Here is a 21,500-nt window from a genome sequence, read left to right on the forward strand (position 1 = left end):
ATTTAAATAAAAAAAAACACTAAGTATTATTAAAATTGTTATACGTGTAAGTACTCCTACAAACCAGTACATCTGACATTCTTACAGTGCATGCATATCTTTCATATACAGGGACTGAACAAAGTCAAACTCTTGCCTCCACATCGTAGTTTCTCTTATGTACTTGTGAAGTGATAACAAGCTGTGTGCCTTTGTTTCCTGTACATTGTACTGGCATTTAGGTGTTTGGCTCCAGATAGCTCCCAGACAGGATTATACTCAAACAAAACGGGGGGGTGTTAAATTTGACCTTTGTTTTAGACCCACTGGGAATCTAAAATAGGAAAGCCCCCTTGCCGCCTGCATATTGCTGCTCCAAACAGAAAGCTGAAAACATGCAGGTGTGCCGAATAGAGGCCCGGTTTTGGGTAATTACAGCAGGATAAATTCTGTGGATTTCGCTGAGGCCAGAGAGATCTCCAATGCAGCTCAGTAATAGCTGCCAAAACCAGGATCCTGCTAGATCCCTATTCATTCCAGCACTGACCAAAAGTAAAAGTGGAGTGCAAGACAAGACTGCCAGTGGAACCTTTATGTTTTTCAAAAGATTATGCACATTCTCCAGTACAATGAAATGAATACAAATGGCAACAGCAAACAAATAACGTTTGCGTAGAACATCCTTTACTAGTGCAAATTTATGAGCGTCTACCAGTTTGAGCTGCAGAGTTCTGTACCACCTAAAGAACAAACAAGTGTCATTTTCAGGCCAAGATGAAGTGTAGTACTGTAACCCATCCAGAAGCCAATGACAGCAGTAACTGCAGAATGCCTGCCCTCAAAAGGGGGACACAGAAGAATTCTGCTAACATCTTTATAGATTCAGTAAACAGGTTAAGGAGAGTTAAGATATCCGAGATGTCAGACGGTGATCTGCCTCAAACTTAATGCTCAAATTCTTGACAGATTGTAAAGACTTTGGGCCCTCACTGTTTTGGCCACATTTTGAGGCCCACACTAGTACCAATCATCATTACATCTGGGATTCTAAAGGGATTAAACCTCAGCCAATTTCTACCTACCCAACACCAAGCTTCATCATAATATTCTAAAAAATTATGCTAAGGGTCCCACCATAAAGGTGAAAATAGAAACCATGCCACTGGATGAGGTGCCCTAGAGTTTCAATATAGGTGATAAACAGACTTGCTGGCAGAGCAAGAAGACCAAGCATCACCATAACTCAAAGTACATGCACAGCGGATAAAAAAATGCACGGAAAGCATTTGAGCCCACTAAAACAAGAGAAAATGTACCCACAGGAAATAAACTACCTGTGATGTTTTAGAGGTCATGTCTAACAGTGGCATTTTTGACAGTATCAAAAGCCCTTGACTGATCTAGAAGAAATAGAGCAGCAGCAATTAGATGAAGGATATCCAAAACTATCACCAGAAAAAAATCCAGCAATGTGCTTGAGAGAAACAAACAGCATAAAAGTAAGTCTAGCTGGCGATTGTGAATGAACACAGAATGCAATAATCAACTGTCTTGTGCAAAAGTGAAATGGATTGAATTTGAGAAGGCTCAAATCAATCAATACCATGTTCTTTTCAAAGATGGCATCACCAGAATAGACATGCAGCTTGTAGGAATTCTCCATTGCTTATTAAGTAGGTCACTAAAGAAAATACAGATCTAGTCTGAGAGCAAGCGTACCTTGCCACAGACTGAACAGTGAACTTGATTTAAGGCTAAATCCACAACCTTAACCAGTTGACAGTGCAATGGAATATATTTAAGAATGTTGGTGGTGGTTAGGTAGTATTTAAAAAAAAGGGCAAATAGTTTTTACCTAGATTAGGATTTCTAATCTTCATCTGAAAAAACACGTAATTTTGTGCACCCGTTAATATCATTTACATCCGTTGTAGAAGCTACGTTTATTTCAAAGAAAGTAATCTCAAGTTCTCGCGCAGACAAGAGCTACTGGATGCTCAGTTTTCAAACCTTCCTTTGATTTTATTTTTGCATTTTAGCAGTGCGACAGCATGTGAATAGCTCTATGACACCATGTCATAACTGCCTGAAAGTCATTCTCATTCTCTAATGATTCCTACAGCAGCTCCTTCCCATGCAAAGGAGCTGCACCTTGCTTTATGGGGTGTTCAAAGTACAGCACCTGAAGTTGAATTTTCAGCAGTTTTTAATGTCCTGCTACTTGTTGGGTGAATAACAGTAATGCCACTTTTTCAGTACAAAATTATATTTTACCCTTGCATTGTTGCAAATCATTTTGGTCAGTTTCATCAAGAGTAAACAAAATTCTTCTAATGTTGTGTCCCAGCCCATGTAATGGATTTACAGAGAAGGTGGGACAAGCGAATTTCTTTACAGGGCATGCAGATTTCTGTAGCATCTTGTCCTTTGGACAAGTGGATTATTTAAAAACAAAAATCCACATCCCTGTGGAAGTCCAGCGTGGTGCGACATGGGGATTCCATTACGTTTTTTACTTACAATGACGTGCAAACCTCAGACTTTGGATAATTTTGTTCATATTTCTGTAAGGGAAAATTCCTACAGCTGCAGGGATCCCCAAAAAAATTCCTACCACCCAGCATTGTCACACTTGCTCCAATAAAACATTTACTCCACTTATATGTCTGGGCCTAGCACCCATGACCGGAACACATGAAAACTGAACAGATGATGTTAATGTGTTCTTCCAATGCTCCCTGTTTTGGTTCAGTTGCTGTTGCTGGGGGTAAAGGCACAGTTCAGATGCCTGGGTCGGATACCACCCCTTCTTTTTTGTTGGTTATTTTTCCCTGGTGTCTAGTGGACTTTCTGCCTCTCACATTCCTATGTGCACATTTCGGGTAAACCACACTTCCCCCAATTCACTAGACTGGGGAGCAGAATGACATTTGCACCTGTTCTGCGATAGGGGTGGTGGGACAATGCCTGGTTAAGCACCCCACCCCTTCTTTTTAGTTATTGCTGTTATTCCCTCATGTCTAGTGGGCTTTCTGTCCACCTGACGTCAGAAGGGGTGGTGGTGGGGAGGGGGAGTGGGGGAGGAGAAAGAGTGTTGTGCCCTCAAGGGCAGCACTGGCCCATACCCAGAGGTCCAACCCCCAAAATGAATTTTCCCTGGTGTCTCATGGGTGGATTCTACTTCAGATTGTTTGACCAGTGTGATTTCAGAGCAGGAGTCCACTAGGGAGAGACAGCAAAAGGAGACATGCCCCATTTACAGAAATGCCTTTCTCTAGTCTCGATCGGTTTAAAGGGGCAGAGTTATGGCCCCCAGTACTGACCAAAGTGAAAACAGTAGGTGTCCAATTGTTTCACTTGGAATCAAGGTGACTTTAGAGCACTGCATGTCACAGTGACTAAAACAAAATAATTTTAGGACAGAATGCGAGGGAAGGCAAGTACCAGAATGTTTTTTTCCTGAAGTGCAGAGGACAAACTGTTCACATCCTCTGCATTCCAGGGATATTGTGGAGGAAGTGAATTGTTCATTCAAGAGGTTAATGTGCAGGGAACCGTCTTTAGGCCCAATAAAGAACAAAATGATTCAATCCTAGCTAGGTCCCAAGGACCAGTGGCCTGCGTAATCTATACAACGTTTTTGATGTATTAACAATAAATTAAAATATATTTCCCACCCTGCACATCCTATTCCGAATTGTAGTTTTAGAATCACAGACAGGGACTCAATTGTGCAAACCAAGGAAAAAAACAGAAAAACGAGCAGGAATGCAAGGAGTTACAAGCCAGAAGACATATTAGAGAAGTGGAATCAGCAATATTAGGGCTGCAAGACACACAAATACGTACAGTCACATACAAATGCGTATGGTTCCATAATGTTGTACCTCATTGCAATCTCTGAGTGTGACCTTGCTAGGCAGCATATATAGCATAAAACTGATAAGTAAAGATGCTGTTTTAAAGCTACAAAGAACCACATTTTTGCATCTGCATTAATCATATTAATATTTTATTTTATACAATCTGCATGTGCAATTGACCATTATTGTAAAGCCAATGAAGAGAGACAAACCTACCTCTTCTGTCCACCAACTTTACTGCTTGAGCTATTGGGAATATTTCTCAGGATTTGGATTTTAAGTTTACCATTCATTTGGTGCCAAGCAGAAAGTAAGCTCTGCAGCGTATTTTAGTTGTTTTGCAGATCAAACAGTGTGCTGGTACAAGAACTAAACAGCTTCCAGAGGAGTGTACAAAACCTAAATTTATCCCCAGCTGAGCTTACCTGTCTGAGACGAATACAGCAGGATCGATGCCTACCTTATTGTTTAGCTGTGTTGCCCCTTGCAGAGAGGCACCGGTATAGCGGGAGCAGAACTCAAATAGTCCTGGGAATACTGGACTACAAAACAAAGCACACAAAAAGTAGAATTACAAAAAAATAATGTCAGCAAATGCAACTGCCAATTCCTTTGTCTATTGTGCCCTAAACTAACTAATAACTAATCACATTTTTTCATAAGTCTTAAACGACTGTGAGATATACAACTCAAATTTACCTAGGGTTTATTTTGTGAATAGCTACAGAAAAAAAGCATATGTCTAAAGCAAAAGGATACTTAATTGTAACAAAGTTTTTAAAGCCTATTTTATTACCGAATCACATGCTGAGCACACACCCTTACCTTCTATTGTGGGATTCAGAATATTACAAGTTGTTTAATTCAATAATTTAACTTTTTTGAGAAAGACTTGTGATCATGTAAGAAAGACCCAATATTACCAATACCAGCAGACGTGCTGATTTAGTCTCTCTTTTTCACAATCCCTGCCTTTTTCGATTGTCCCAAGAAGAACAGTGGAGCTCGGGAGAAGAGAATAAGCTCTGCTTCAACTGACCAGATAAGTCTTAGATCTCAGAGACTGACTTGTGTGGTAAAGAAAAGGGAGAGTACCTGGCATCCTGGAGATAAGACCCTCACTTTCCCCATTGGCCCGCAGAGACTGTTTAACCGAATCATCTTCATTTCTTAAAGATAACTCGAGATTAATCAGAACAAGGAAAGGTCAAGGACTCTAGCAGTGCATATATTTCCTATTCAGGGTATTCAAGAGAATAAAAGACACACACTATTGTGTTTATCAGTGACCTTGCACATACTCAAATCCACCAACTCGGAGACCCAACACTGCCAATACTATTGAAAATATACTGGAACTGGTACTTTATGGTACTGGGTTTAGTGTGGGAACCCTTTACAGAAGTAACGAGTTTGCATCTTTCACATTAATGGAATTATAGCAATTGGTCAGAATTTACGCTATGAAAGTGTACTTTAATTTGATTAAAAATGGATAAAAAAAATATACAAAAATGTTTTTAAATGGCAATCAGCATAAGCAAAAAGAGTTTATCTTCTCTGTCTCTTATAAATTGTTCAAAGTGAGACAGCCAACACGTGTTTCCCAGTATTACTATTCCGTTTCAAGTGAATTGTTTGAGGTTCCTTGGTGTAGTGATCAAAATGAAAAATTGTATTGAATCAATTTTCTCCAAAGAAGTCATCTTTGAAAAGAAAATAGTTCAACAACAGCTCAAAGCTCTACCTCTGATATTCTGTGCTAGGCATGATACCACTCACATACTATTATGACCAAAATAGTAGACACACCCACCTACTTTTGATTGGCCTATCATCAAAAGCCAATTACTTCCTTGTGCTACTGAAAAACACAGGAGTCCAGTTACCTGGAGGGGAAGAAGCTGGATTTCAGAAGAGTTCTGATGGAGAGGTCGAGAGCGTGGTAACAAAGTAAAAAAGAGAAGACCATGGGCCCTAAGATTCTATCACCTTTGGACACTTAAATGCATTGAATACATAATTTGGGCTATATAAAACTCACATCTGTACACAAAAAGTAACAAGTGAACCAATGGAATTCAAAATGGTGGAGCTTTTAGGAGAACCTGTGAATGATGGATATCTGTATTTTTGTAGTGTAAACGTTGACTGTGTACCCTGCAAATGGTTAGATGACAGCTGTGAAGTGCCCACTTAACTATTAAGTGACGAAAAGAACAGTTAATAGCAATTACCTGCATCCATGGTGGCGCTAACATGTAACCCTCTAGAAGTCAAAAAATGTTTCTTTGCTGTCAGCCTATGAAAACTCCCTCACTTACTGAAGCCTATGGCCTTGGGCACCCCCATTAAAGACTTTCATTAACTTTTTTAGAGAATTGTATCAGAGAGATTAGTACACATCCTGTTTCCAAGGACACCTTCCCAACGTTGAACAAAGAAGGAAACCCAAGAAGACCTGCAGCCCAAAAGAAAATTATAAACACGCGAGGTGACTGCTATTAGCAGATATGGGACCAGTGGACTGTCATATGGAGAATAGAACAACCTCTTGGGAAGCCCAAGAGCAGGATCACATTTTACAACATGCACGTCAGCATGATCTGCCACAAGATGATTCTTCAAACTGCAACCTGGTCCCTGTTTTCAAAGACAGAAAGACGCTGTCTACAGAATAGTATCTCAATCTAAATAGGAGGAACTGTTACTGACTTAAAAACCTTTTTAAACTGTCTTGCATTTGGTTCAAAGCCATTTGCGTATGTGGCACGGGGAGGGTGACATTTATTCTGGCCTTGCATATGTGCTGGACCGCACAATATTGTAGTCAGTGCTCTGTATGACAGTTAAAAAAAAAAAAGTAAAAAAAAAAAAAGAAAAAAAGCACCGTCAGTTAAGGTTGCCCAACTGCCTTTGTCAGTCTTAAATCTCTTTCATCACTTGGAATACACCTGTTTGTTCATTTGGAACCATTAGATAGAGGACACCGATATATACTGGTGGTAAAGGATCACTCAAACAGACACCCAGAGGTTTTTCCACTCTGGGGAATAACAGCTCTCCACATTGTGGAGGTCTTTTTAACTTTCTCTGCCAGGATGAGCCAACCTGAAGAAATTAGATCAAGACAACAATTTCACATCACAATTGCTGAAACAACTCTTGTAAATTGCTAGAAATAAAAACTATTTATGGCCATTTATTTTCCTCAGACTGGTGGACTTCTCAAAAGATGTAACCCCGACCATAAGGAAAATGCTGAGGAGAGTGATATAGCCAAATGGGACAAATTGGATAAAGTGTTACCTCCTTTTTAAGATAAGCAGCACACCCCAAACCTCCATACATTTCACCCCCTTTGAACTGCAAGTTGGAGGGCAGCCTCAAACGAATCTAAATGTAGTGTGAACCCAGGAGGAAGAAGAGACAACTTTCGTGGAGTCATATTTCATAATCTCACATGAACATTTACAAAGCATTCAGGAATTAGCTGCTACCCATTTACAAATTGTACAGACAACTCAAAAGAAACATTATGACCAAGGGACCTGATTGCAGACAGTTGCAAAACAAAATCAGGTCTTTGGAATCACTGCTGTAGGTTGGGGCTGGGAACCAACTTTTTCCCCCACACCACTTTTTCCCCTGAGCAGGAGCCGCAGACACAGTCCAAACTTTACTAGCCCAAAGTGCAGGAAGGGCAGTCCTTCAGACAGTACAGCCTCTCTGTGCGATTCCAAAGGCAGCAGGGCAGTCCTTCATTGGTCCTCTCTCCAATTCCATCATGATCTGAGGGTCAGGGTGTGAGGGGGCCATATTCATCTCAGGGAAGTGTCCTGAGGGGACCATGCAGTCACCAGCCAATGGGCTACTGGGTCCTCTTCTACCTAGTGAGGGAGTTCCTGTGATGTGTAGCATCTGGCTATCCCAAAGTTCCATATTCTTGGCCCATTCAAGATGGCACAAACCTTTCTCAGTCGTCGGGAGCTTAGTAGCCCACTCTAGAGGTATGGCTACCGGAGGGCTATATACCCATGATAAAACCAGTTTGGGGGTGAGTTTGCCCTCTTTGGCCTTCCCTGCACTTTGTCAGCAGGAACAAAAGGCATCCTGCTCAGGAATGTAGATGCTACTTTACTTATAAAGGTGGCTTTCCCTTTGAAATTCGCCTTTTGGGCTAACACTCTGAGTGACCATCCTTGGAGAGGAGGTAACACCTCACGTTATGGCAATTGCCTTTGTTTCTGGGCCTAGGAGTTGTTCATACATCTCCTCAAGCAATACAAAAGCTGTCTGTGTGCCAGGGCCTTTGTGAGGTCGCTGGGCTAGCTGGAGTATAGAGTGGCAACTTTCTCAAATTTGCTAAACTTTAATAGTGGTATTAATTTTGACCTGGGCATCGGGTCCGCTTTAATGCCACGATTAATTTGATAACTTACATGACCACAATAGGTAGTCCCATTCGTGAGTTAGCAGAGTCTGGGTGTCAACTGGTTAGCTCTCTGTTAACTCTGTTAGCCAATGGGGGTTCTAACTTATCCACAGCAAAACAGCAATTTGGAAGTATTGCTGTTAAGACGTATAAAGAAGGTATGTCCTACTTAACAAAATACAGCTCCCTGCCACAGGGCTCTATAGGCCTTCCTTGGGGGATATATAGGTGTGTATATATTACCTAGTGGCAGTCACTACGAGGTAGTTATAGTTAGTATCATGTTTCCATAGAAAAATTATTTTTTTATTTGCCTATATCTTTGGCACCATTTTGAGGAATCTTCACAACATTTTACAAACAAAGTGGCCCTGTGACCCTTGGTGCGCATAGAAAGTTTTGGGGTGATCCATCAAATGGGAGCAGAGAAAAGGAGACTAAAAAAGAATTTGATTTCCCATGTTAATTCCCATAGGATCTGTCAAGACGTCTACAGCCCAAACAGCTGGATGGAATTACACCAAATTTGCCAGAAATCTAGCTGTCGGTACGCAGATTCGGCTTTTTGTTAATTAGTGTAAATCTGTTCAGTGGTTTTTGAGAAATTTAGGGAAATTCAAATTTGCATATCTCGTGAATAATGACGAGCCCGTGTAGGAAAATGCACAGCTCTGACTGGCTGCCACCACTTCACACAAGGAAGTGTTGGCACACATCTTGGGACTCTGCTTCAGCAGAGTCTGACTAGAAGAAAATAAAAATAAAACAAGGGGCCAGGGTAGAGTCACCCAGACCCCTTAGCTCTGTTGCTGGGGTTTCAGAGGGTCCTCCTAGGGATTAAAAGCAGTTTAATTTTTTTTTTTTTTAAATCACCCTGATTTGCCTTCTCTGCATGCAAATATGCATGCAGGGTATACCGGTGAAAACATTGCTCCTGTAAGCAGGGAGCTGCTACTTAACCCCTTCTGTGCCGCGGACGTAGTGGTTACGTCCCGCGGCACAGTGCTGCTGTGCCGAGGACGTAACCACTACGTCCTCTGCACACAGCCCAGAGGGAGCGCTCTCGCTCCCTCTGTGTGCTTCCCTCCCACCCCCCCAAAGTCGGGGATGGAAGGGGAAGCCCTTCCCCTTCCACCCAGACCCCCCCACCCCCCCATAATGACGTCAGCGCGCGATCGCGCGCTGACTTCATTATGGGTTCCTCGCCGCACAGGAAGCCATTTGCTTCCTGTGCGGCGACGAGAGAAGAGGTGAGTTCCTCTTCCCGGTGGGTGGGGGGTTGGGGCTAAAGAGGCACCGGGGAAAAGGAAAGGCTTTTCCTTTTCCCCGGTGTCTCTTTGAGCATTCCTGCTGCCCGATCGCATTGCGATCGGGCAGCAGGAATGCCCACTAGACACCAGGGATTTGTTTTTTTTGTTTTACTTCTGTGTTTCTGGCATGCGGGGAGCGGCCCCTTGGGCAAGGGTCGCTCCCCTTTTGGGGCAATTACTTACGGCCATTTCTGCCCCCCTTGGGGGCAGATTGGACTACTTTTTAGGCAGATCTGCCCCCAAGGGGGGCAGAAAACACTAGATCACCAGGGTTTTATATTTTTATGTGCATTTATGTGGAGGGGGGTGCCCCCTTGGGCAAGGGGCGCCCCCCCAAGGGGGCAGAGAACTGTTGGCCTTTTCTGCCCCCCTTGGGGGCAGATCGGCCTATTTTTTTTAGGTCCATCTGCCCCCAAGGGGGGCAGAAGCCACTAAGGCACCAGGGATTGTGTGTGTAGTGGATGGGGGGGCGCCCCCTTGGGCAAGGGTCGCTCCCCTTTGGGGGGCATGTCTTTTCGGGCCATTTCTGCCCCCCTTGAGGGCAGATTGGCTACTTTTTAGCCAGATCTGCCCCCAAAGGGGGCAGAAAACACTAGATCACCAGGGTTTTTTATTTTTATGTGTATTTATGTGGGGGGGTGCCCCCTTGGGCAAGGGGCGCCCCCCCCAAGGGGGCAGAGAACTGTTGGCCTTTCCTGCCCCCCTTGGGGGCAAATCGGCCTATTTTTTTTTAGGTCCATCTGCCCCCAAGGGGGGCAGAAGCCACTTAGGCACCAGGGATTGTGTGTGTAGTGGATGGGGGGGCGCCCCCTTGGGCAAGGGTCGCTCCCCTTTGGGGGGCATGTCTTTTAGGGCCATTTCTGCCCCCCTTGAGGGCAGATCAGCCTATTATTTTTAGGCTGATCTGCCCCAAGGGGGGCAGAAACCACTAGAACGCCAGGGATTTTTTTTTATGTGTTTATTTTTGTGGGGGGGCGTCCCCTTGGTCACGGGGCGCCCCCCCAAGGGGGGCATTGACCTGTTGCCCATTTCTACACCCGCTGGGGGCAGATGGGCCTATTTTCTTAGGCCCACCTGCCCCCAAGGGGGGCAGAAGCCACTTAGGCACCAGGGATAGTGTTGTGTGCGTTTTCTTTTTTTTTTTTTTTTCTTTTTGTGGGCTGTCCCCTTTGGCAAGGGTTGCTCTCCATGGGGACACACTACTAAAGGTATTTTCTGGCTTCCTTGGGATAGACAGGTCTATTTTATTAGTAGGCCCATCTGCCCCTATGGCAGAATCCACTTAGGCACCAATTTCTAAATGTTTGATGGTGGGGTGTTTGTCAACTGAAGAAGTCTTTGCATTTGTGATAAAAAATGTTTTCCTCCTTTTTGTTCTAGTTCAAAGCTTTTGCTTTATTTGCTGTGGCTCCTTGCGGTTTTGGCGGTGGTTGACCTGCAGTTTGCACAGTTGCATGTTTTAGGTAAGTAAAAACAATTTACTCCAAAGGAGTACTGTTGCCATGCATGAATGACATGTTTGTAGGGGGTGTACTAAATGCAGGATTGTGTGTGAAATTGTCCTTAGGTTTGTGCACAATGATATTTGTTTTGTCTTATTTCTAATTTGCCTTTCTTTCTTTATTTTTAGTGGGATATCATTGGTGATTGCTGTGTAGTTGCTGGTGAATCAAGCTTTTTCAGGCAAGTGAGCGGTATAGTTTTTGAGTTTATAACTCTTACTAACAAAGCTACACTTTGTCACTTGTCTTACACAGTGCTGGTTGTTGGTGGTGAATTTGTCCAGTTAATTTTAGCAGGAGAGATCATGGCTAGCCGCAGGATGACCGCTCAGCAGGTGGTTGGTATGCTTTTTGAGTCACAGTCTGATCATGACTATGAGACAGACTCTGCATCTGAGGCAGAGGAGGAAGTCAGAGATTCTGGCAGTGATGTTTCTCTTGGAGGGGAATCTTCTGATGATGAAGCCACACTCAGTGCAGATGAAGGGCCTGTTTTAGAGGAGGACATTGATGTGCCAATAGTGCAGCAACTTGGGGCTGAAAGGTTTCCCGTTATAAGACCTGATGTCTGGGTTGCCCCAAACATGGAGCAGCCAGAGTTGCCTGCCTTTACTGGTCTCCCGGGGTGTAACGCCAATACAGAGAACTTTATGCCTATCAATTTCTTTGAGTTATTCATGGATGATGTGTTTTTGGAAGAGATTGTTGAGAAGACTAATTTGTATGCGGAGCAGCATTTGAGGGACAACGCTGCTAGACTTAGGCCACACTCTAGAGCTGCCCAGTGGATTCCCACAAATTTGGAGGAGTTAAAAAAGTTTTTGGGTTTGACTTTTTTGATGGGGTTGATAAGGAAGCGGTCACTGGCTTCTTATTGGTCTACTAGTCCCTTGATGGCAACAGCTATATTTCCAGCGACCATGAGTCGTAATCGGTATTTGCTTCTTCTTAGGATGCTGCATTTTGTTGACAATGCATTAGCCTTGCCACGAGATCACCCAGATTCTGACCGTCTTTTTAAGATTAGGCCTGTCCTTGATCATTTTGTAGATCGGTTTTCGGAGGTCTATGTTCCAGGCAAAGAGTTAAGTGTGGACGAGTCTTTGGTCCTCTTCAAGGGTCGTTTGGTTTTTAGGCAGTACATTCCTAGCAAAAGGGCACGATATGGAATTAAATTGTATATGCTGTCTGAAAGTAGGACAGGATATGTGTATAGTTTCCGTGTGTACACTGGTAGGGATTCCAATATTGACCCCCCTGGTTGTCCTCCCACTTTTGGAGTTACTGAGAAAATTGTGTGGGATCTTGGTAGACGACTGTTCAACAAAGTCACCATTTGTATGTAGATAACTTCTACACTGGTGTGCAATTGTTCAAGGAATTGTTTAGAGTGGACACAGTTGCTTGTGGCACAATCCGTTCTAACCGGAAAGGCTATCCAAGGGAGCTTGTCTGTAAAAAAACTTGAGAGAGGACAGTGCTGTGCCTTGCGGAACGAGGAGCTGCTAGCTTTGAAATTTTCAGATAAGAGGGATGTCTACATGCTAAGTACCATCCATGATGAGAGTACTTCCCCTGTGACTGTTTGGGGCCAGGTTGCTGAAGTGCGCAAACCTGTGTGCATTTTAGATTATAATAAGCACATGGGAGGTGTAGATAGAGTTGACCAGAGGTTGGAACCTTATACTGCTATTCGTAAGTCTTACGTTTGGTATAAGAAGCTAGCACTTCACCTCTTCCACTTAGCAACCTTCAATGCTTTTATTGTGTTTAGGGATAGGTCTCCAGAGTCAAAGATGACATTTGTGAAATTTCAGGAGTCAGTGATAGAGAGCCTTATTGTGGTGGAACAGGCCAGAGTTCCTAGAGAAGCAGTGGTGGAGGATGTGGCAAGATTGAAAGATCGCCACTTTGCTGAGCACATTCCTCCCACACCCAAAAAAGACTTTCCAGCTAAGAAATGTAGAGTGTGTTTTCGAAGAGGTATCCGGAGGGAGTCTCGAATGTACTGCCCAGATTGTCCTTCAAAGCCTGGGCTGTGTGTCGGTGCTTGTTTTAAGAATTACCACACCCAGAAGAATTTCTGGGAACAACCATGAGTGTAAACTCATGTCTGTTTTGTATTTTCATGTGTTTAGTTTCATGGTTAGCATTTCTGTCATGTTCTTAGTTAGAGCTTTTGTGTTTGTAGTTTTGTAATTCTTTCTACTTAGTTAGGGGTTCCTCTGTTAAAAAAAAAAAAAAAAAATGATGCAATTGTGGGTGGAGTGGGGCTTGGCTGAGAGTGTACATATTGACTTGCTGTTGGCTACTGCAACACACTGCCAGCCAAACACCAGTCCACACACTCCCATCAGCTGGTGTGATTGTTGTATCAGGCATGTGGGCGTATGTAAGTGATGGGCCCTTGAGTGGCGCTGTCTGTCGATGTGAGTGTTGTAATGTGCTGGGCCCGTGGCTGGCGGTGTGAATGGCCTGGTGTGTGTCATGTATGAAAGTTGTGTGAATGGACTGTAAAGCGGTTGGTGCCTTGTCGCGGCTTTACAGCTCACGAGCTGTGGGTCATTGGTTCAGTTTTTTGCCTTTCAGTTACTAACAGTGCATTTCATTTTTGTGAAAGCTCTTGTTAGTAAAATTTGATCCACTGAACCATCACTCACCCTCGTGCCAAATCCAACCAGTATGTGTGGTAAAAATGACAAAACCTGCTCCGCTGTAATCAGGCGTCGCAGCACACCTGTGACACGCTAGGTGCCTCAGGTGGGACCCCGATGATGAAGCATGCCACCAACTTGGTTGGTGGGTGAGGGGTCTTTTTCACATAACCTAACTGTTTCTTTTCAAAATTTTAGTGTTTGGCACATCACGGACGTATGTGGGCACATCAAAACGATATATTACAAAACTACCTGTGTTTGGGGGGGAGAGGGCACCTATGTTTTTGGTCCTGTGTGCGGCCTTCATCTAGGGAAACCTACCAAACCCAGGCATTTTATAAAACTAGACACCCCAAGGAGTCCAGGGAGGTGTGGCTTGCGTGGATCCCCCAACATTTTCTTACCCAGACTCCTCTGTAAACCTCAATGTGCTTAAAAAAAGCATATTTTCTTGACTTTTCTTCGTAGGATCACCACTTCAGCACAAAATTCCTACTCCCCAGTGTTCCCCTCAGCCTCCCAAGTAAAATGACACCTCACTTATGTGGGTCCCCAAAGCAGAGTCAGTCTAAAGATGTATAAAAGAATATGTCCTTATAAACTTGCTGTGCTATCCCCTCTATCTCTACAAGTTTTGGGCCTTATTCTGTTGCAGGCACCTGGCCCACCCACACAAGTGAGGTATAATTTTTATCAGGAGACTTGGGGGAACGCTGGGTGGAAGGAAATTTGTGGCTCCACTCAGATTCCAGAACTTTCTGTCACCAAAATGTGTGGAGAATGTTTTTTTTTAGACAGAATTTGAGGTTTGCAAAGGATTCTGGGTAACAGAACCTGGTCCGAGCCACACAAGTCACCCCATCTTGGATTCCCCTAGGTCTCTAGTTTTCAGAAATGCACAGGTTTGGTAGGTTTCCCTAGGTGCCGGCTGAGCTAGAGGCCAAAATCTACAGGTAGGCACTGTTTTCAATGAAAAAATGTGATGTGTCCACGTTGCGCTTTGGGGCGTTTCCTGTCGCGGGCGCTTGGGCCTACCCACACAAGTGAGGTATCATTTTTATCGGGAGACGTGGGGGAACGCTGGGTGGAAGGAAATTCGTGGCTCCTCTCAGATTCCAGATCTTTCTGCCACAGAAATGTGAGGAACATGTGTATTTTTAGCCAAATTTTGAGGTTTGCAAAGGATTCTTGGCAACAGAACCTGGTCCGAGCCACACAAGTCACCTCATCTTGGATTCCCCTAGGTCTCTAGTTTTCAGAAATGCACAGGTTTGGTAGGTTTCCCTAGGTGGCGGCTGAGCTACAGGCCAAAATCTACAGGTAGGCACTTTGCAAAAAACACCTCTGTTTTCCTTCACCAATTTGGCTGTGTCCACGTTGCGCTTTGGGGCGTTTCCTGTCGCGGGCGCTAGGCCTACCCACACAAGTGAGGTATAATTTTTATCGGGAGACGTGGGGGAACGCTGGGTGGAAGGAAATTCGTGGCTCCTCTCAGATTCCAGAACTTTCTGCCACAGAAATGTGAGGAACATGTGTTTTTTTAGCCAAATTTTGAGGTTTGCAAAGGATTCTGGGTAACAGAACCTGGTCCCGGGGACACAAGTCACCCCATCTTGGATTCCCCTAGGTCTCTAGTTTTCAGAAATGCACAGGTTTGGTAGGTTTCCCTAGGTGGCGGCTGAGCTACAGGCCAAAATCTACAGGTAGGCACTTTGCAAAAAACACCTCTGTTTTCCTTCACCAATTTGGCTGTGTCCATGTTGCGCTTTGGGGCTTTCCCTGTTGCGGGCGCTAGGCCTACCCACACAAGTGAGGTATCATTTTTATCGGGAGACGTGGGGGAACGCTGGGTGGAAGGAAATTCGTGGCTCCTCTCAGATTCCATAACTTTCTGCCACAGAAATGTGAGAAATGTGTTTCTTTAGCCAAATTTTGAGGTTTGCAAAGGATTCTGGGTAACAGAACCTGGTCCGAGCCACACAAGTCACCCCATCTTGGATTCCCCTAGGTCTCTAGTTTTCAGAAATGCACAGGTTTGGTAGGTTTCCCTAGGTGGCGGCTGAGCTACAGGCCAAAATCTACAGGTAGGCACTTTGCAAAAAACACCTCTGTTTTCTGTGATGTGTCCACGTTGTGTTTTGGGGCATATCCTGTCGCGGGCGCTAGGCCTACCCACACAAGTGAGGTATCATTTTTATCGGGAGACTTGGGGGAACATAGAATAGCAAAACAAGTGTTATTGCCCCTTGTCTTTCTCTACATTTTATCCTTCCAAATGTAAGACAGTGTGTAAAAAAGACGTCTATTTGAGAAATGCCCTGTAATTCACATGCTAGTATGGGCACCCCGGAATTCAGAGATGTGCAAATAACCACTGCTTCTCAACACCTTATCTTGTGCCCATTTTGGAAATACAAAGGTTTTCTTGATAGCTATTTCTTACTCTTTATATTTCAGCAAATGAATTGCTGTATACCCGGCATAGATTGAAAACCCACTGCAGGGTGCAGGTCATTTATTGGCTCTGGGTACCTAGAGTTCTTGATGAACCTATAAGCCCTATATATCCCCGCAACCAGAAGAGTCCAGCAGACGTAACGGTATATTGCTTTCGAAAATCTGACATTGCTGGAAAAAGTTACAGAGTAAAACGTAGAGAAAAACTGATGTTTTTTTCACCTCAATTTCAATATTTTTCTTTTTCAGTTGTTATTTTCTGTAGGAAACCCTTGTAGGATCTACACAAATGACCCCTTGCTGAATTCAGATTTTTGTCTACTTTTCAAAAATGTTGCGGTTTCTGGGATCCAGCGTTGGTTTCATGCCCATTTCTGTCACTGACTGGAAGGAGGCTGAAAGCACAAAAAATCGTAAAAATGGGGTATGTCCCAGTAAAATGCCAAAATTGTGTTGAAAAATTGGGTTTTCTGATTCAAGTCTGCCTGTTCCTGAAAGCTGGGAAGCTGGTGATTTCAGCACCGCAAACCCTTTGTTGATGCCCTTTTCAGGGGAAAAACCACAAGCCTTCTTCTGCAGCCCATTTTTCCAATTTTTTTAAAAAAAACGAAATTTTCACTGTTTTTTGGCTAATTTCTTGGCCTCCTTCTGGGGAACCCACAAAGTCTGGGTACCTCTAGAATCCCTAGGATGTTGGAAAAAAAGGACGCAAATTTGGCGTGGGTAGCTTATGTGAACAAAAAGTTATGAGGGCCTAAGCGCGAACTGCTCCAAATAGCCAAAAAAAGGCTCGGCACAGGAGGGGGAAAAGGCCTGGCAGCGAAGGGGTTAAAGGAGCTCCCTATTTGTGAGACCAATGCCGGCTCCCACTGGACGTGGGGAGCTGGCTAGGACCGCAGGGGCCTTAAGGATGCCCCCTGTGGTCCTTTCACACTCTCTTTCTCTCATCCCATAGACAGACTAGCAAGATGTGTGGGTTGAATGTTATAGCTACGGTTTAATGCAAAGCACAAGAGAGTTTCTTCTGACCTACTGGTAAAGCTCTTGGACTGTCACTCTGTGGGCTGAAGGTTCACATCTTATAATCGCATGGCAGTGTGTTTGTTTATTTACTAGTGTTTTGACTAATAAACCTTCCTAATGATGAAACATTCATGTATGTGTGGTATTGCAGTCCTTGGGTTGAATGTCATAGGTATGTCTGGACATACCACAGTGAGGAGTCACCAATGGCATAATGGTTAAGGTATCAGGCCCTTACACTGAGAGTTGAGGGTTATAATCCAGGTGTGGCCGTGGTAATTTTCCTTCTTTGAATTTCTTTTAAACTTCAAAAGTTCAAGGTTCATGCTGAAAGGCGATCTCACTCTTTTTAAATGACAAATACATTTTTCTTTTCAATGTGTCTAAAAATACCTCATTCTAAGTATATCATTCATCAAAGCTTAAACTCTCTATCGCTCTCCCTATCACACTCTGTTTCTCTCTCTCTATTTCTCTTTTTCAATCTTTCTCCCACTCACACCCTTACGCAGCCACTCACATACCCACACAGACACTCATTCACCCAATCACAGACACACTCAAACCCTCATGCACCCACTCACATACCTGCGCAGACATTGACGCACCCAAGACACTGATGCACGCACTCTCACACCCAGAGACTCTCACAGCCACTCTCATCCCCAGATACACCTTCTCACACCTATTCTCACATCCAGAGGGACAGGCTGTGGCCAACACCCGCCGCACATGGCCAAAGGGCCGTGCGCACTGTACTGTTGGGTGGTTAGAGGGGTGGGTGCAGGGTTTTGCTGCCAGCAGTAGCATCAATCAAAAAATTGGGAGGTGAACGTGCAAAAAGAGGCATTTCCAGACACTATAGTAGAAAGAAGATCAGAGGCATTTCCTTGACTCTATAGTGGAAGAGAGATCAGACAACCTCACACTTGGCGGCTCAGCAGGACCACATGCTTTGAGTCTGAATGCTGTGCTGAGGAGATAAGCGTACAACATGTTGAATGCAAACCCATGAAGAGTGTAAATGTAAATGACAATTTTGTATATTACATCGTTTTGTTATCTAAGCACTCCCATGGTGAGACTAATTGGCCAAGTCTGTAGTTATACCAGGATCAGAATTCAGGGCACCTGCTTACACAATCCACAGCCTAACTGGTACATCACACCTCCTTTTAATGAGACTCTGGCTTCACCAGATTATCTTTCAAGCCCCATCTATCAGCACATAGACAGATATGTGACTACTGACAATATGTAAGCTCTGGCCCAGTGGCTGGCCAATGACAGGAGGTTTGGACCCCAGAGGTGGTTACTGAAGTCTCGGTCGAATTGCAATATTGTGATAACAGCACCCTGGGCCCATTAAGACACCAAACATATAACAAAGGGTGCACACCAGTCCTGTAGGGAACAACTGGCTGATTATTTCCAGTGGTTCCTGAGACAGGACTTGGCTCTAGCCCAAACGAACAGAGTTCCTAAATTCTTCAACTCATGGAGTACACCCTCATCGCCCGCCGGCCCCCAAAAAATGAAACACTCATTCTGAGACACCAGTCATGTTGTAATGGTTACCTTGTGAGGACCAGAAAAAAACACAAGCTAGTTTCATTTTATTGGCTTAGCTTATCTCCCAGTTTCACTCTACAGAAGGAAGAATCAGGGACTGCGGGATAAATTCAATAAAGTATTACAAAGAACTGACAAATACAAACAGCTAACACAGCATACAACACAGAGAAAGATAACTTGAGTCCCTGATGCTGAGGAAGTGCAGATTTTACCACCTAGTGAAAATGCCTTGGTTATGGTGAGGTCTTTTGGACCTCTGGCTCAAATGCCAAAAAATTATAAGCTACAATGAACTATACTTGTGTCTTTCTACACTAGGGTGACACTTAACTAGACAGTGTATGCATCCTTGGAGTCCAAGTCTGGTAGCAACAATGTAGTAACCCTAAATATCTGAGCCATTCCAAAGTGCCTTATCAAGTTGGCCTTGCAGACTTCCATGGAGCTGGGTTTTGACCCTTAATATTAATATATGTTTCTATATGTAGCCATCACTCAGCCAATGTGATTGCTGGGCTCCTTTCGATTGTGTCTTATTTCAACTCTCCAATGTCTTATTTAAAGATCAATCTGTATTAAATATGTCTTCCTTAGCAAATAAATATTTCTATTTGGACACTAGTACCAGACACCAAAACTCAATCCACCTACTGTGAGTAAAGATTTGATGAACAACAATAACTATCACTTGAAAGCAGAGAAAAGTAGGGGAGACTTTGCTCAATCCTTTAAGCAATATTGTCTTGAGAACTGGCCCAGTGACTTGAGAGTACAGTACCAAAAATTAATCATTGCCAGGACCTGAAGAATTATTACCTGGGAAGCATTACTTGTAGAGATAACTACCAAAAAACATGTTTTCTTGAGACAACCCCCTTCAATTTCCATGTACAGCAGTACTTTACTTATATCACAAAATACATTCATCCTCAATGACATGAAGCCAAATACTACACTGCAGTTTTGCCTTATGCTTCAAACTGAGGCACACTACATTGGGATGACGAAAAACCTAGAATAATTTGTTCCAAAGCAAAGTAATGAAACACAGAGTCCATGTTCAAAATAAAAGGAACACTATGTTCATTCCCTAAAGTAAGACAAATTTGGAAAAAATAAGGAGCTCAAGGAAATGATATTTGCAGGTTTCATTGCTTTGACAAAGCACAAACCACATGATTGTTTCATGCATGTATACAAACAGATCTTTGAAATTGATAGCTGGAAATGAGACAGAGCAAAGAATAGATCACATGAATCCTGGATTAACTTCTGCTAGGTCATCTACTCATTCCAGCAAAGCTGATTGTGCGAGTATAGCCGTTCCCCCTACTTACACAGTCAGCCCTCCCAATAATGAGCTTGGAGCCTTTGCATACACACACACCCACAATAGCTCAGAGCTCTTTATTAGGAGGACTGAATGTGTAAGTTACCATCTACCTGCACCTGACATTGGGTTTCTCCATCTAGAGCATTGTCCCAGGTACATGGGGGGTATCTCACCAGCAGCTGCCATCCAAATTAACTGACTGGCAGATGAAGACAGCAGGGATTGGAAAACCTCTAAAGAGGAGAAGTAAGGACTGCACTAGCCCCTTGGGACTGAGAGCAAGGAGTGGGCCAGTCCCTAAGGAAAAGGGCCAGGATCTATAGCAGCACTGTGCAAGGTAGGCAAGGGCAGTACCAGAGCTTTTAAGGACAGTCAAGGACCGTGCACCACCCTGGGAGATAGGGCAGCGACTAAGCCAGCACCCTAGGAGGGATAGCAAGAGCTTAGCCAATACATTCACTCTAGAAGGGAGGGCAGGTGCTAAAACAGCCCATTGGAGGTGAGGAACAGAAGGTGCTGTGAGAGAGATTAAGGACTAGGACTGCTGCAGCACCTCGGGAGGAAAGGCATTAATGTGACAGGAGGCTAGTTAGGGGTCAAGATATGCTTAACTGCCCTAGGGACACAAGAAGAGAGGAAGCACAACAGAAGCTTGTGGAACTGCCAACACAAAAGCAAAGAAGCCACACACGTGAGGGGAATTGATAACTACAGAATCACCATGGATGTGTGGTAGGAAATTTAAAGGTGTAATAACAGTGCCTGTACCCAAGGGACAGTTGGGGTGTACAAGCTGTGCCTCCATCCTAGGAAAGAGGTTATAAATTGTAGCTGTGCCAACACTGTCTAAACCCAGGAAAATCAGAGTGTTGCACACAAGTGAGGAGAAACTGCACCTGCACTTGTGCCTGCAAACGACAAAAGTTGACACACACCGTGCATAAAAAGAGAGCAGAGCAGGGACATGAAAATGCCAGCACAATACAATTGGTACCACATGCCACAGAACGAGGTGGGTGTTGGCAAAAACGGTGCCAGCACACTACAACAAGTGTCACCTGCAGTGATGTACAGAAACAGTGTTAGCACACCGTAAAAGGTAACACACGCCTTGGGGTGACGAAGCTGTGTCAGCACGCTGTAAAAGATAGCTGATCCTGTGGGATGCAGCAGCAGTGCCCGAGTACATTGTACACAGTGAAACACACCATAGGGTAAAGAAGCCGTGCCAGCCCACTGTAAAATATGTCACATGACTTCGGGTGCAGGCTCAGTACCAGCACAATGTGATTAGGGTGTGAAGAAACTACAGGTTAAATAAGCCACCAAAATCAGCTGAGGAATTCAAGTGGACTTTAAACCAAGC

The 21,500-nt window shown here is 43.9% G+C and overlaps 1 protein-coding gene across 2 annotated transcripts in view; it reads right to left on the reverse strand.

Moving 5' to 3' along the window:
• The window catches only part of HDAC3 (histone deacetylase 3), a 205,607-nt gene that overhangs the window by 144,565 nt on the left and 39,542 nt on the right, over positions 1–21,500 (reverse strand). For both annotated transcript variants that reach the window (XM_069199476.1, XM_069199477.1), the window contains one exon: positions 4,303–4,384. In XM_069199476.1, coding sequence (XP_069055577.1) covers positions 4,303–4,384 — 82 coding nt within the window. The remainder of the gene's footprint in view (positions 1–4,302; positions 4,385–21,500) is intronic.

The sequence above is a fragment of the Pleurodeles waltl genome, chromosome 7 (genome assembly GCF_031143425.1).
Source record: "Pleurodeles waltl isolate 20211129_DDA chromosome 7, aPleWal1.hap1.20221129, whole genome shotgun sequence".
Classification (NCBI taxonomy): domain Eukaryota; kingdom Metazoa; phylum Chordata; class Amphibia; order Caudata; family Salamandridae; genus Pleurodeles; species Pleurodeles waltl.